Source organism: Cebidichthys violaceus, unplaced genomic scaffold (assembly GCF_023349555.1).
Source record: "Cebidichthys violaceus isolate CVI_PGR_0920_01 unplaced genomic scaffold, fCebVio1.0.p SCAF_14, whole genome shotgun sequence".
Taxonomy (NCBI): domain Eukaryota; kingdom Metazoa; phylum Chordata; class Actinopteri; order Perciformes; family Stichaeidae; genus Cebidichthys; species Cebidichthys violaceus.
The window spans coordinates 8,589,759-8,602,939 of record NW_027176307.1 but is presented as its reverse complement, the minus strand read 5'-3'; the positions used below and the strand labels follow the sequence as shown (position 1 = coordinate 8,602,939).

The window sequence follows — 13,181 nt, the reverse complement described above, 5'->3', positions numbered from 1 at the left end:
GCGGTTATGTAACAGCCGATGAAGCGGTCGTGGGGCAGGGTGTTGATGTGGTAAACCATGTGCCCGATTACAAGGGAAATAGTGAGCATGCGCACCGTCTCTGCGTTATTTTGTTATATTACGTAAGCAGAATAGAAAAAAAAGTTATTTAGTTTCAGATTGAGAGATTGGATCTGAAAGGAGGATATTTCCTCTCCACACATCACCACAAGTAACAGAGTGCTGTCGTGGATGTGACGAGACAAAAGTATTTTCTTCATAATCGTCATGATCATTGTTCATGCATAATAATAACAAATGCATCACATATGTTAACATCCCAGACCAGATGTTTAAATCATGGATGTAATAATAGTAAAGTGACAAATATATTCATTTGTTTTTCATATTTAGAATACATTCACATCAGGTTTTGAAAATGACCAATGGATGTTCTGCTGGCTTATTCAGAAGAAGGGTGAGTGTGAGTTTGTGGAACTTGAAATAAATTAGGTTAAACAATGAGGAAGTGGAGCAGAAAGAGAGGTTAAGGAAGCATATTTGTCTGAGTATGTGTGTGTGTGTGTGTGTGTGTGTGTGTGTGTGTGTGTGTGTGTGTGTGTGTGTGTGTGTGTGTGTGTGTGTGTGTGTGTGTGTTGTAATGAGTCTGGCTTTACAATTGGGCTGCTTAAGGGCTCAACTCAGCTCTCATTACCTTTTCACTAGCTGCAGACGACATGACACGTCAGCTTTGTTGATGTGTTGCATCACAACATAACAGGACAATTTTCACTATATTTCTCTCTCTTTGCACACACACACACACACACTCACACACAGAGACAAACAAATTAACTAAAAAAAACAAATGTGATGGAAGCAAGAACAGCTTCATAATTTGAATTCTTGCAAATCAAAAGAACACCTTTGTCTACAAACACAGAACATAACGGAGAGCTGTGATCATTTATTAACAGTGACATACAACATGCACAAAACAGATGTCCAGTGTGTGTGTGTGTGTGTGTGTGTGTGTGTGTGTGTGTGTGTGTGTGTGTGTGTGTGTGTGTGTGTGTGTTTTCCCTGTACATTTGAATGCATCGATCCAGGTAGGAAACCCAGCACAGTCCATTGATTATGTGCATCAGTCCATCCTCTCTCACTGGCTCAGAGACTCCATGGGGCTCTTTAGACACAATGACGTTATTCCTCTAATTTAATTTACTCCTCCATTACATTTTTTCATTCCGCCTCCAATCATTTACTAATGTGTTCCAGTTTATTGATCACTCACCGCTCAACTGCTGAAGACGCTAAATTATGCACGGTGGTGTTTCGGTTGGCAGTAACTTTAACTTGCTTAAAGCTGGTCCCTCAGTCCTTCACTCATCCAGACAGAAACTGCTCTGTTTCCTAAAGAATCCGCTCAACCCAGCATCCTTTTACACACAAGTTTCAAAAAGATTTCGAATGAACAAATTCATGTTCACAGTTGTATTCAGCTACACACAAAATGGCTTATTCCCTTTTTTGAATAATGGACGGCCAAACCTCTTACACAAAGATGAACAAGGAGCAACTTTAAGGCAGAGTCAGTCCATTAGTCTGAGAGTGCTTTATAACTTCTTCTTTTTAAATATAAGAAACAAAAACAAAAAAATGCAAATAAATGTATGTGATCCTATGTTTAATAAGTAATTAAACATATACCACACCATAGTTGAGAGCATCCTGTGGTTTGACATCTCAGCCTGGTTTGGTAACCTCAGTGTACAGCTGAAAGCCCAGATCACCCAGCTAACACAACGAGCCATGAAAATTATGGGAGTCAGACAGCATCCCACACTCCAGGCTGTCTTTGATGAAACTATCATCAGACAGGCCCAGAAGATTATTTCAGACTCCACCCAGGTCCTCCACCCTGAATACCAGCTTCTTCCCTCAGACAGACGCTTCAGAGTCCCCAAGTGCAGCGTCAACCGCTTTAAGAACTCCTTTGTCCCCCTGTCCATCAAAGCCCTAAATGGCAAGCTAGCCAGAGCCTAAGCCCTGTAATATAGATTTTAATGTTTTAATTTTGTATTTTAATTATACACTACAGGTATGTTGTATGATGGGCAGTGTGACATGTATTTGTTGGCTGGTGGGTAGCAGTCTGTGCATGTAATGTATGTATGCAATATGTTATTTTGTATTGTTTTAACAGCAGACACCGTATGTATGTTTCCAAGACAAATTTCTTCGGGACAATAAAGTCTATCTTATCTTATTTTAATGCAATATTTGCCCTGTAGTTACACTGAAATGTCTTGTTAGCATTAACTGCTGCACTGAGCTGAACTGGTTGCTTTTAAAATACTGTACAATGCTTAAATAAATAAAGGTATTTAAAGGAGAAACACGCCTGTAGTGCGCTTAATGATGGATAACAGAACAAGAGTTTATTTTAAGCTCATGATGTTCTTTGAGATTCCAAAATGTGTCAGATTGAACGGTTGCAAAGTGCATTATACCACATTTGAGCCCTTTGTAGGTGTAAGAATGAAGCTCTGCCATTGGCTCTGACCATTAACCTCCCTGTGAGGACAGACAATGTGGAGCACCTGGTTCATTCAAAGGGACCAGAGGTAGCGTGGTAGATGAGAACGTCAAGTGTGCATGTGACACATTTTGAACTTGTCATCCCAAAAATTCTGAGTCTGAGAGAAAGAAGATCATTGAACCAGTCCACACCATAATTCATCTCAGCTTCCCTTCGAGGCTCTCTGCTCTGGCGTTTTTCCGCCGCCGCTTCTTCTTCTGCCGTCTCTTGGTGCCGGCATCAAAGCAGGTGACCATCATGACGCCGGCCTTGCAGAGGTTGAGCCTGTCCTCCAGCCGGGCCGTCACCGCTTCGAGGGCCTCCAGATGCTCCAGGGAGTCCACCTCGAAGGTCTGCCACAGGTCGACTGGAGAAGGACAGTGAGGTTTAACACATACGTTAAAACCGGGAGTTTTGAGCTTCAAACGTTGTTTTTTTTGCACCAATCTATGGTGGAAAAGCTTATATTTATGTAAAGTAAAATACTGAATTCAGGTGACAAGTCAAAATAAAACAACATAATGGAATATGATGGATTATTCTGTCACTCTTGGTTATCAGAATCAGAATCAGCTTTATTGGCCATGTACGCTTACGCATACAAAGAATTTGACTCCGGTTTTTCGTCGCTCTCTACGAACACAGAATAAATAAACAGAGAGCTGAAAACGAGACAAATAAACAAAAACGTAAAAAAGTACGAGAGAGCGCAGTACCGAGGCTGCCATCTGCGGCGCCATGCTGAGTCAGCCCACATGTATTCATGACTTACTCTTCAACCTTTAAATGTACACATGGCACCTCTTCACCTCAATGATACATCCTTTAAATTAATATATAAACCCCTAGACTTTAATAGCTCATTAATAGCTCATATGTGTTCCAGTAGGATTTCTGCTCAAAACAAATCCCACATATCCGGTTCTCTGAGATGTCGAGAATAAATTTGTAATTTGTAATATTACGAGAATCAAGTCAGAATAAGAAAAATGTAAATGTCTATAGTAACCTTAAGTCTGCTGTGCATTAAATGTTATTGCTGTGCTGTTATGGTGGAATCCCATTCTGAACCCTATTTAGGACTGCCAAAGACTCTCATAGAGAGGGGGAGACAGAGACAGCAACACAGAGCTACAGGTCTCATTATAGCCTATTATAATATTATGACTTCATTCATTAAATCTCTGATTATTATTTTCTAACAATGGCCCTGATACTCTGTCGTAGTTGAGTATTTCATCTTTTGGTTTATCTTTTTCTTTCACTAATTTGTGGCTGTATTAGAGCAGCCTTTATGATCAAAATGATTGCTAGGAATAATTCAGTAGTCACTGGGTATTGATAGGGACACGTCTACCTTACTGTATGGGGTTATTGTATTTAGACAATATTTACGATGAGGTTAAAGGGGAATTTGCGTAACAGCGCCACACTCTTTGAGTACAATAACATATAATGTGCTTTATAGGAATATTTCAAAGTGATGATGGTAATGAGGATTGTGGATATTGTTGCAGTAATGGCAGGATGCTGCCCCTTGTTGAAATGTTGTCATACTACAAGCTCATTATTTGCTCATTCACTGTAGAGCTTAAACAATGCTTAGCATTTATTGGGATCTATTGTCAGAAATGGAATATCATATTACAGAGACTTTTGTAGCGTATAATCACCTAAAAACAACAATTGTTGTGTTTCTGTTACCTTAGAATGAGACGTTTATATCTACATAGGGAGCGGGTCCTCTTCATGGAGACCGCCATGTTTCTACAGTAGCCCAGAACGGACAAACCAAACACTGGCTCTAGTTGGGTTATTCACATTTTCGCATCGTCACGTTTTTGCACCGGTCATTGTAGTTGTTCTACACGTTTAGGACACGGGAGATGTTTCAGTTGGTTGCATTCTGCAGCCTCACCGCTAGATGGCACCATATGAATCCTACATACTGCACCTTTTAATTAATCAATTAGTTGATCAGAAAAAAATCTGCAACTATTTTGACTTCTTAAGCAAAAGGTAAATTCACCTCATCTGTTTCCAGCCTCTCTGTGGTGTGTTCTACAATTTTTCTGTATATGCTGGTTAATTCACCATCATTGGGTGTTGGACTGTTGGTCAACCAAAATAATCTTTTTGGAGATGCTACCATGGACCCTTACCATAATTCATTAATTAATTATTAAAATAAATCATCAGCAATAATCATTAGTTGGCGCCCTAATTGATCACTGGAGATTTCTTTTATTCTATTCCTGATCTAAGCTTTTGGGACTCCACTTACCAGATGTCTTAAAAATGTTCTAATATGTTAAAACAACTTCATATTGATTTATTGTGATAGTTTTAAAAATTTAAAAGAAATAAATATTATTATACATGCTTTTTTCCTCAAAGGAAGAAAAAAAAGACTGACACTCTTGGTTCCACTTGGCGGGCTCCAGCATGAGGTTTAGCTTGGCCCGCTCTAGCTCTCTCCTCAGGTTGTTGTATCTGGCTCGGACCTCTGAGATCCTCTGCTGACGGTGCTCCAAAAACCTCAGCTTGGCACTGAAGCATGCAGGCCCCTGAAAACACACACATTTCACTACTTTTATTAAGGTTGATACAGCACATACATAGTCATTGATGAAAAGCTTGTATTTTAAAAACGTACTTCTACTAACATACTAATAATAATAATGTGGTGGAATGGCTGCAACACTTTTTTAACCATCCACAATGGTATTAATGAGGACATTTCAAGATTGTTTTAAATGTACGGTTGCTGTGCGTCTCCTAGCATTTGATTAAAACGTTACATTTGAACCTAAGCCTATTAACCGCTACTTGCCTTATCCTAACCCTTACCCTAACTTTAACCTTAACCTTAATATTTACCTTTACCTTAACCTAACCTAACCTAAACCTAACCATAACATAACTTTGACCTAAACCTAAACCTTACTCAAACCTTAAACCAAGCCTTCACCCTAAAAGAAAATTATTTTAACTTGGGGACATGCATTTTGTCTCAAAAGGAAGGTGAGTCCCCTCAATGTCTAAACAGATTTATGTCCCCACAACATGAGTCATACACACACACACACACACACACACACACACACACACAGTGCTTTAGCAGTTGAATGAACAACAGTGCCTCCTCACGCGCTCTCTCTCGCTCCACACACTCATAAACACCATGTTAGGGTTGGGAGGACACCTCTGGGGAGTGAGACAAGACAGGTCTGTAGACTCCTAAACAGAATTACTCTCTACTAACCCTATCAAGAGGCAGTTTCAAAGGTTAATACATGCACATTTCAATGGGGGACAAAAGAAACCCTCAAAATATAAGGCATTGAGTGCAGCAGGACTACACATTACTATTATATTTACAACTTCTTTTTTTGTCAATGATGCCCAATGAACAAAAATAAGTTATATTTCTTTTAGAATCTATGTATTTTACATCCAGTGTCCTTCTTTGTTCTTTGCTGCAGCATTGACCCAATTTCCCCCATGTGGTCATTAAAATTGCATCAAAGTTGCCGTCCCTGAGACGGGCGGAGGCAGGGAGTATAGTCTCATGAGGGCAGACCTCTCTTGTCAATGGGACATTACGTCAGCACATGTTTCACATTTGGTTTTCAAGCCCATTTCAACTCCAAAGGCAAGGAAGAATCTTTTATGAAACCTTTACTCACCCAGGGTCAGTTCACAGAGCATGCTGTTTTCAGCAACATGCTGCCTCTACCTCTATACCTCACACATGAGACATGGTAGCAGCCCATATGGGATTTTTAAAGCAAAGCAGTGCATGACTTTCTACTTACAGGCTGTGGAATACACAGAACCTGCTACACTTCAAATAGTTCTGTAAAGTAATATTTTGGTCTCCCATTTATAACAATAATGTCTCGAGGTAACTAAATATACAGATAAGTCATTCCCAAAGAATGGGTCGGGACCCACAGGTGGATTGCAGATTATTTTATTAGGATTTCCAAATAAATTTGTAGAATTTCTTTGGTAGACTTCTATTTAACATGTATATCTGCAGTACACATTTGGCCACATCTTTTGATATTTGTAGCCTACTTATAACATTGAATCTAATATGAAAGGCTAGCTTACATTCTGTTTGTTTAACTGACAAGAGCAAGTGAACAAAATGAGATAGCCAGTTAACTTTGCCAAAATGTATTTATTTATGTATAAATATATTCATGCATTTAAAAAGTGTTTAACATGTGTATATATTTTCAATAACACATGCATAAAACGATGTTGTGATTTATCAAATGTATATCTCTTTAAAAATGGCTGCTTTAGTTAGTTTTCATAATTAAGATAGAAGATAATATAAGTAAAAAAATACTGCTATAGAATAACAAAAATGAATGACTCTGTTTGCGTTTTTAGTGGTAGCCTAATTTTATGTTCTCAACCTGTAGCTACAACCCTCAAATGGAGATGAGCAGCAGAAAATATGAACTATATATAACATTTACACCTTGTTTTTCTCAAGCTACATACTGCAGGTGCCTAACTATTAAGTTCATGAACTGGATTGGTTAGCTTCCAAGTTGCCCCTGTGGTAGATCCCTATAAATTAGCTTCAATAGCTAATCCAGGGGGCTAAGAGACAAGCGTTTTATAAGAGATTTGTTAACCTCGGACCATGGCAAAATGCAGAGGGCTGTTTTTCAAACCTGATGCTAATATCAAGAAAGGGGCCTTTGCTTTAGAGACCTTAAAAAAGGCTGTGTGGAGATATGTTCGGCCAATGTTGGTATTTCCATTGGTTTCATAAAGAGGTTGATAAAGGTCATATTTTACATAATGCACTTTATCCTCCTAAAAATCAAAATAAACACAGCACCTGTTTGCCTGCACCTGCTCTTTTCTGCATCCTCTGCACATTGTCGATCTCATACACCTTGATCTCGTAGGCCTCTGGGATTCCCCGATCCACCCAGCCAGACCGCACACCACTGGCCGAGCGTCTCAGTGACAGGGGGGCATCATGGGAAAGGCGGCGCTGGTGAGTACCTACAGCAGGGCGAGGCAGAGAGTAGAGTGAGATGGTGTATCTTGATTTGACTTGTTTTCTTTCTCTTCTCCCATTTCTGAAACTTCCTACTGCATATACACAGTGAAACTGTTGAGATATTCTTCACTATAAAAATACCCAATCAAACTATATTTAAGGTAGGGTGGCATTTTAGTTGATTTTTTATGTTGTTGATATTTCTCATGATCAATTGCTGGTGCTGGCACAGAGAAAAGGCACTGTTTGCTCAATTTAAAGACTTAGTCCAGGATTTAAAGTTATAGCAATATATGTACAGTACATGGCATTTATTTAAATTCAGCAGCACAGAGTAAGATTATGTTGTTTTGTTCTCAGGTCATCATTTTATAAGTGTATAAGCCTGCTTGTGGTGCTCATAGATCTACAAGGTGGCTAATGCTGGAAATCAGAGTATTACTGAGCTGCTACGTTAATATTGTCAACTGACATTCTGCTCTAAAAGCATCACACCTCACAGTAAGGCGAGACGTGTATGATAAATGAAGGCTGTTGTCCCTAAGTGGCTTTCAATGCCCAGGCCATGTGCTCTAATGGGGAACAGAGAATACAGTTTGCCTGAGGGCAAACACAGCTTGCCAGGGCTACCATATTATTCATAAAAGTCAAATCAGGAGACATGGTTTCTGTAACTCGGTCTGGATTGACTCAGTTTGCCAGTACAGGAAAAGATAGTTTAAGCTTTGTGTGACCAGGATCCAAAGACATTAAAGCTACTTCGAGGAACTTTCATTTTGTGTTCATTTTGGTGGACTAAAGAGGTAGTGTTTCCAATCATAGGAGTCCAGAAAACCTCTCATTTTACTGCAGCAGGGTCAGTGCTGGCTCTCCCGTGGCCTCCAGCTGCGTGGTGTTGGCTGCTAGCCAGGACCGGCGAAGCAACAAGGCGAAGTTCTGTCGGAAGAGGAGCCGTTGCTGCCAGGCGCTGAGCTCTCCACCTCCCGCCGGAGCTCCGACTGCAGGTCAAAAGTGGCAGAGAAGCCAGATATGGGTCTGTCCACAGTGGACTGGTTGCTGCCGGAGGCTCCGCTGGAGTCTGAGCTGAAGAAGTTTCTGGTGAACCTAAGTCGTTTCGTCAGATTTCGTGGGGAATAAGACTCTATGACAAGCATTAAGAATAACTAAATAGCCAATCTTCTCGCTGATGATCTCTTTTGCCTATTTAGGTCATAGTGAGGCATCAATATTAAATTGAGACTGTTTCATAACCAGTTAAAAGTTCCTTGTAGTAACTTTAACAATGTGTTTTAACTCTAATGATATGGGTACAGCTTTTGTCAGAATGGAGATGAGTTAAATATGTCAGGGGACACTTAAGGAGAAATTAAGTACAGACAGAATTAAATCTTCCAATTAACAGTATAATTTGTTTTGGTACTTTAAATTCATAAATTCATCCAGAAAAAGATTTGTCTCTGTTTTTTATTGCTCCATTAGCAGTTTCCAGTGTGTCGACCTAACGTTTCTCAATGTATGATTCCATTAGCGAGTATTGTTAGTATGCACACACACATCTTTATAATTCACTGTACAAGCCAAACCCTCATCATTTTCTGCTCTTGTGCTGCCATTAGTAAGTGCCGTCACCGGGTTCATGTATTAATAATGTGACCTCCTACACAATTTCGGCTTTTAATGACTGCATTCTACAGATGTGTGTCATCTCCAATTTATGTCACATTAATATGTTAGGTGGTCAGATTACAAACTGAACAGTATGATGGTGGAACTACAGTATCGTTCATAAAACTTGTGTGGTTAACGGCTTTTATTAAAATGTTATATTGTAGATTATGTCTAGGGAAGAAATTATATGGCAAATTTCTGCAAAAAGTACTGAACTGGATTGAAATTTCCATAAGAAATACCATTACACTTTTTCAAATGACATATGATTCGGCATTTTAATCTGACAATTAAGGTATTGCATTTAAGTGAATTGGTGTGAATGTGCCAGTACTCCATTGGGATATTGCAGGTTCAAAACATCAGATCATAAAAGTAACTGCCTTACAATACAACAATAATAAACAATTGACAAAAATCAAGAAAAACATGGCATACATTAAAATCACAAGTATAAAATCATACTGTACTGAATTCAATAAAAACAATTGGTTGCTTTAAGTAAAGAAAAATATATGAATCGGTGTAAAATGGTCATGGCCAGTTGAGAGGCTGAACTTGCATGCTAGCTTTAGACTTCTTTGAGACTACACTTGTAAATCTAACATGCAACACCAACAACATATAATGAGACTTGACACTTGGATGAGGTTCTGATCTTTCCAGAAGAGGAAGTCATCCAGATCAGTTCATAAAAGGCCAGTTACACAAGTTTTACCTGTGTTGCCTCTCCTCCGAGATGGTCGGCTGCTTCGAGCCACACTGAGAAGAGAGCTGCTCCTGTTGCTGACAGAATCTCTGTTTGAGATGGTGCTTCCAGTGGCTTCACTGTCCCTCACCATGCTGTCATATCCACTGCTCACCATACTGTTCCTGTTTGAGAAATTCAGGGATGTCTTCCCCATTGCTGGTGGCAAATCTCCACTCAACACACTGGTGGTGTCACTAGCGTGCCCACTCAGGTGATCCGGCATTCGAGGAGCAGTCACCCGGCTGTATGGCGAGGGAAGTGTGGTCATTTGGTCCAGTCCTCCTGAAGTGGGGCTGGAGGCCTTTTCCTTAAGGAGGTCTGAGATCCGGCCATTGACAAACCCCTGGATGGCAGATTTTGTGGATGAGCATGTCGAGCTCTGGCTCGGAGTGCGACTGATGGAGTGAAAAGACCGCGGAGGGGAAGAGGAGAGAAAGGAGGATGTCCGCTCAAAGCTAACAGTTTTACAGTCTGGAGAAAGACTGGCGCTGCGGTTAATGGACTGCTGCAGGCCTTTGTAAGGGAGACTGAGGTTCTTGATGCTAGGGACAGACAGTCGACGGACTTTGGGGCTGGCCATCTTAAGTTTCCCCACAGCAGAGAGCTTGGAATGGGTATACCTAGCAGATTGAGTTACAGGCTTTTCAGAAAGAAAGAAGTGATGACTACGGTCAGTCCGAGGATTCTTCCTGGGGCTCTTGCTAGCCCTTGGTAAGGTACAATCTCCCTCGATACTTCCTTTATAACCTCCCATACAAGCCCCTTCAGTACTTCCCTTGGAGCTCCCCTTAGAGCTCATGGAAGTGTTACTACTGCCTCTATCCAGAGTTGGGAAGTCTCTAGGGGTTCTCCCAAGGGAGTTAGTCCTGGTAGCCAGCTGTTCCAGTTTGGCACTGAAAAGCCGGCTGCTGTCCTCAATGGGTGACTTCGGCCTCCCAATCATATGATCATGTTTCATTCTTAGGTGTGAGGTCTCAAACAAAGATTCAACACCCTTTCTAGGAGCACTACTAGCATGCTGTTTGTACTCTGTTCCATATTTCCGAAGAGAGGAGACACGGTGGCTATGGTCCGCTGGGGAGTGCTGTCTGCCCTGCCTCCTCTCTAGAGTTACTCCTGGGCTACACGGGGTGGATGATGTCACCCCCCTTGGGTCTCTGTGGTTGTCTGCCATGTGACCGCAATGGTAGCTGTCCTGGTGGTTGGCATTTTGCCAGCCTCTAGGCAAACTACCTGTTTCAAAGGAAGCAGTGGCGGTTTCCTGGCAACCAGGTGAAACACCAATTCTCTTGGGGGCATTCCCAACACGTCTGGAACTGATTCCGCCCCCCTCTGAGCCCTTTGGAGTGTTGGTGGAATAAACATGCTCCCTGTCTCTAAGGTGGCTCTTGTCTGATTGTCTCGGTCTATTGCCACGCATTTTGTTTTCTGCAGTTTCATCGCAGAAAGCTGAATCTTCCAAGACCACTAGGTCAAAAGAACTTTGGCTAAACAATACGTCACATACTTTGTCAGACTTTTTGGCATGTGTCTCAGAAGTAAAAGCACCACTCCTCTTCTGAAGAGCCTTCCTATCTTCTGTACATTTGACACTATTCCCTCGGAGGTCAGACTGTGATTTGACTTCTGTAAAAGTGTCACAAGGACTTTCTTTTTCTTTCACACCATCAAATTCACAATCGACATCTGTATCAATCAGCATATGATTTATAAATGAAGGTAAGAACCTCTTTTCCCTTCTGAATTGATACTGGAGCTTGTCAGTGCTAGCCTCTGTAGCTACAGATTGAGCTACAGAGCTTTTGCTTGTATTAGAGGATCCTGCGGCTACAGTTTCTTCGCTAACATTGCTGATTATCCTGATTGGTTGAGAGCTGGCAGAGCCATGAACATTTGCAGGTGATTGGGCAGTGTCTCTGATACAAATAATGTTTCCACCTGTCCTCCCTCTGTCCAATACCCCAGTGATGGTCACCTCCTCCACCATAGAGAACACAAGTTCATCTTGACCTTTCAGGTCTAGTGGCTGTTGAACGGTAACTGTGATAGTGGCCTTCATTTCCTTAACGTCCTCTGTTGGGCGATTAGGTAAGACATCTCCGAGCATAACACTGGTAGCCAAAGAGTGGGAAGAGGAGCAGGAGGAGGAAGAAGATATGGGTGAGCTCTTGCCAACTGGTGAGGTCCTTTTGTTTGGTTTGAACCAATCAGCAGCTTCAGGACTCTCCTGTGTACCTTTTGGCAGAAGTGCAGAACTGGTGACGGCCATGCCCTGAGCTTCCACATTAAAGTTCTGAGAAGAGAGTTTATCAGCTGACTTAAGAGTTCCGTTTTTGGGCAGCTCAGAGCGACAGGTCATGTTAAGACTGAGAGTTTGATTTAGCAGTTCTTCACTGGAACTGGTTGCACTGCACTCCTCACAGTCATACAGGCCTGAATCCTCTCTCTGAAAACTGTCCCCCGGGAAGGCACCATCTGTTTGCTTTTCTCCGACAGAGGCCTGACTGCAGCCAAACCCCTGATTCAACAACAATTTCTGTGGTGCCTCTGCTGATTCGGTGTCTGTCTGTTTCCCTGTGTCTTTCTGGGGTTGTGATTTGGCAGTGACGTTGTCAACAGAAGGGCCTTTTGAGGAAGACTTGAGCGCATCCATTGTTGCCTCACTTCCATCAATACAACCCAAGCGCTCTTGAAGTTCAGCAAATGTGTCACATTTAAGACAGTCCCTCCCTGGCTGCTTGATGTCTGCTTTCAACACCTCAATATTCCCTTGAACAGTTTCTTCGTTTTTCTTCTCTCCCTGCAGTTGAGGAATTCTCAGAAGCTCTTGGAGCAGAGCGGTAAACTCTGGGTCATCCATGTCAGCCTTGTTAGGATGCAAAGAGGGTATGATGGGCACAAATTGAGGTTGCACCAGTCTTGAGGTTCCTTTGGTGTGGACCAAGCCATCCGTGTCTATTTGGATGACTGTGTCACAGGACTGGTCACTACTGGAGCGCTCATCTAGTTCACCACGCAAACGGAAACGAGGGATGTCGACGTCTACCTCATCGGTGGAGTGGAACGCTCGCAGGGACGAAGACGGAAGCCCTCTCTTTTCTTTAGTCAGACTCCTCCCGCAAGGAGAACATGAAGTGGACTGCTGTTGGATAAAGATGTATTGTGGA

The 13,181-nt window shown here is 41.7% G+C and overlaps 1 protein-coding gene across 5 annotated transcripts in view; it reads right to left on the bottom strand.

Annotated features, from left to right (window-relative positions):
* Window positions 1-851: 851 nt before the first annotated feature.
* Window positions 852-13,181, bottom strand: part of LOC137871093 (kinesin-like protein KIF26B) — a 28,272-nt gene continuing 15,942 nt past the window's right edge. For 2 of the 5 annotated variants that reach the window (XM_068708689.1, XM_068708690.1), the window contains exons 12-15: window positions 9,982-13,156; window positions 7,428-7,597; window positions 4,977-5,127; window positions 852-2,927 (exon numbers count right to left, since the gene is read on the bottom strand). In XM_068708689.1, coding sequence (XP_068564790.1) covers window positions 2,719-2,927; window positions 4,977-5,127; window positions 7,428-7,597; window positions 9,982-13,156 — 3,705 coding nt within the window. In that variant the 3' untranslated portion in view covers window positions 852-2,718. The remainder of the gene's footprint in view (window positions 2,928-4,976; window positions 5,128-7,427; window positions 7,598-9,981; window positions 13,157-13,181) is intronic. The other 3 variants (XM_068708692.1, XM_068708693.1, XM_068708691.1) reach the window with 2 other exon arrangements.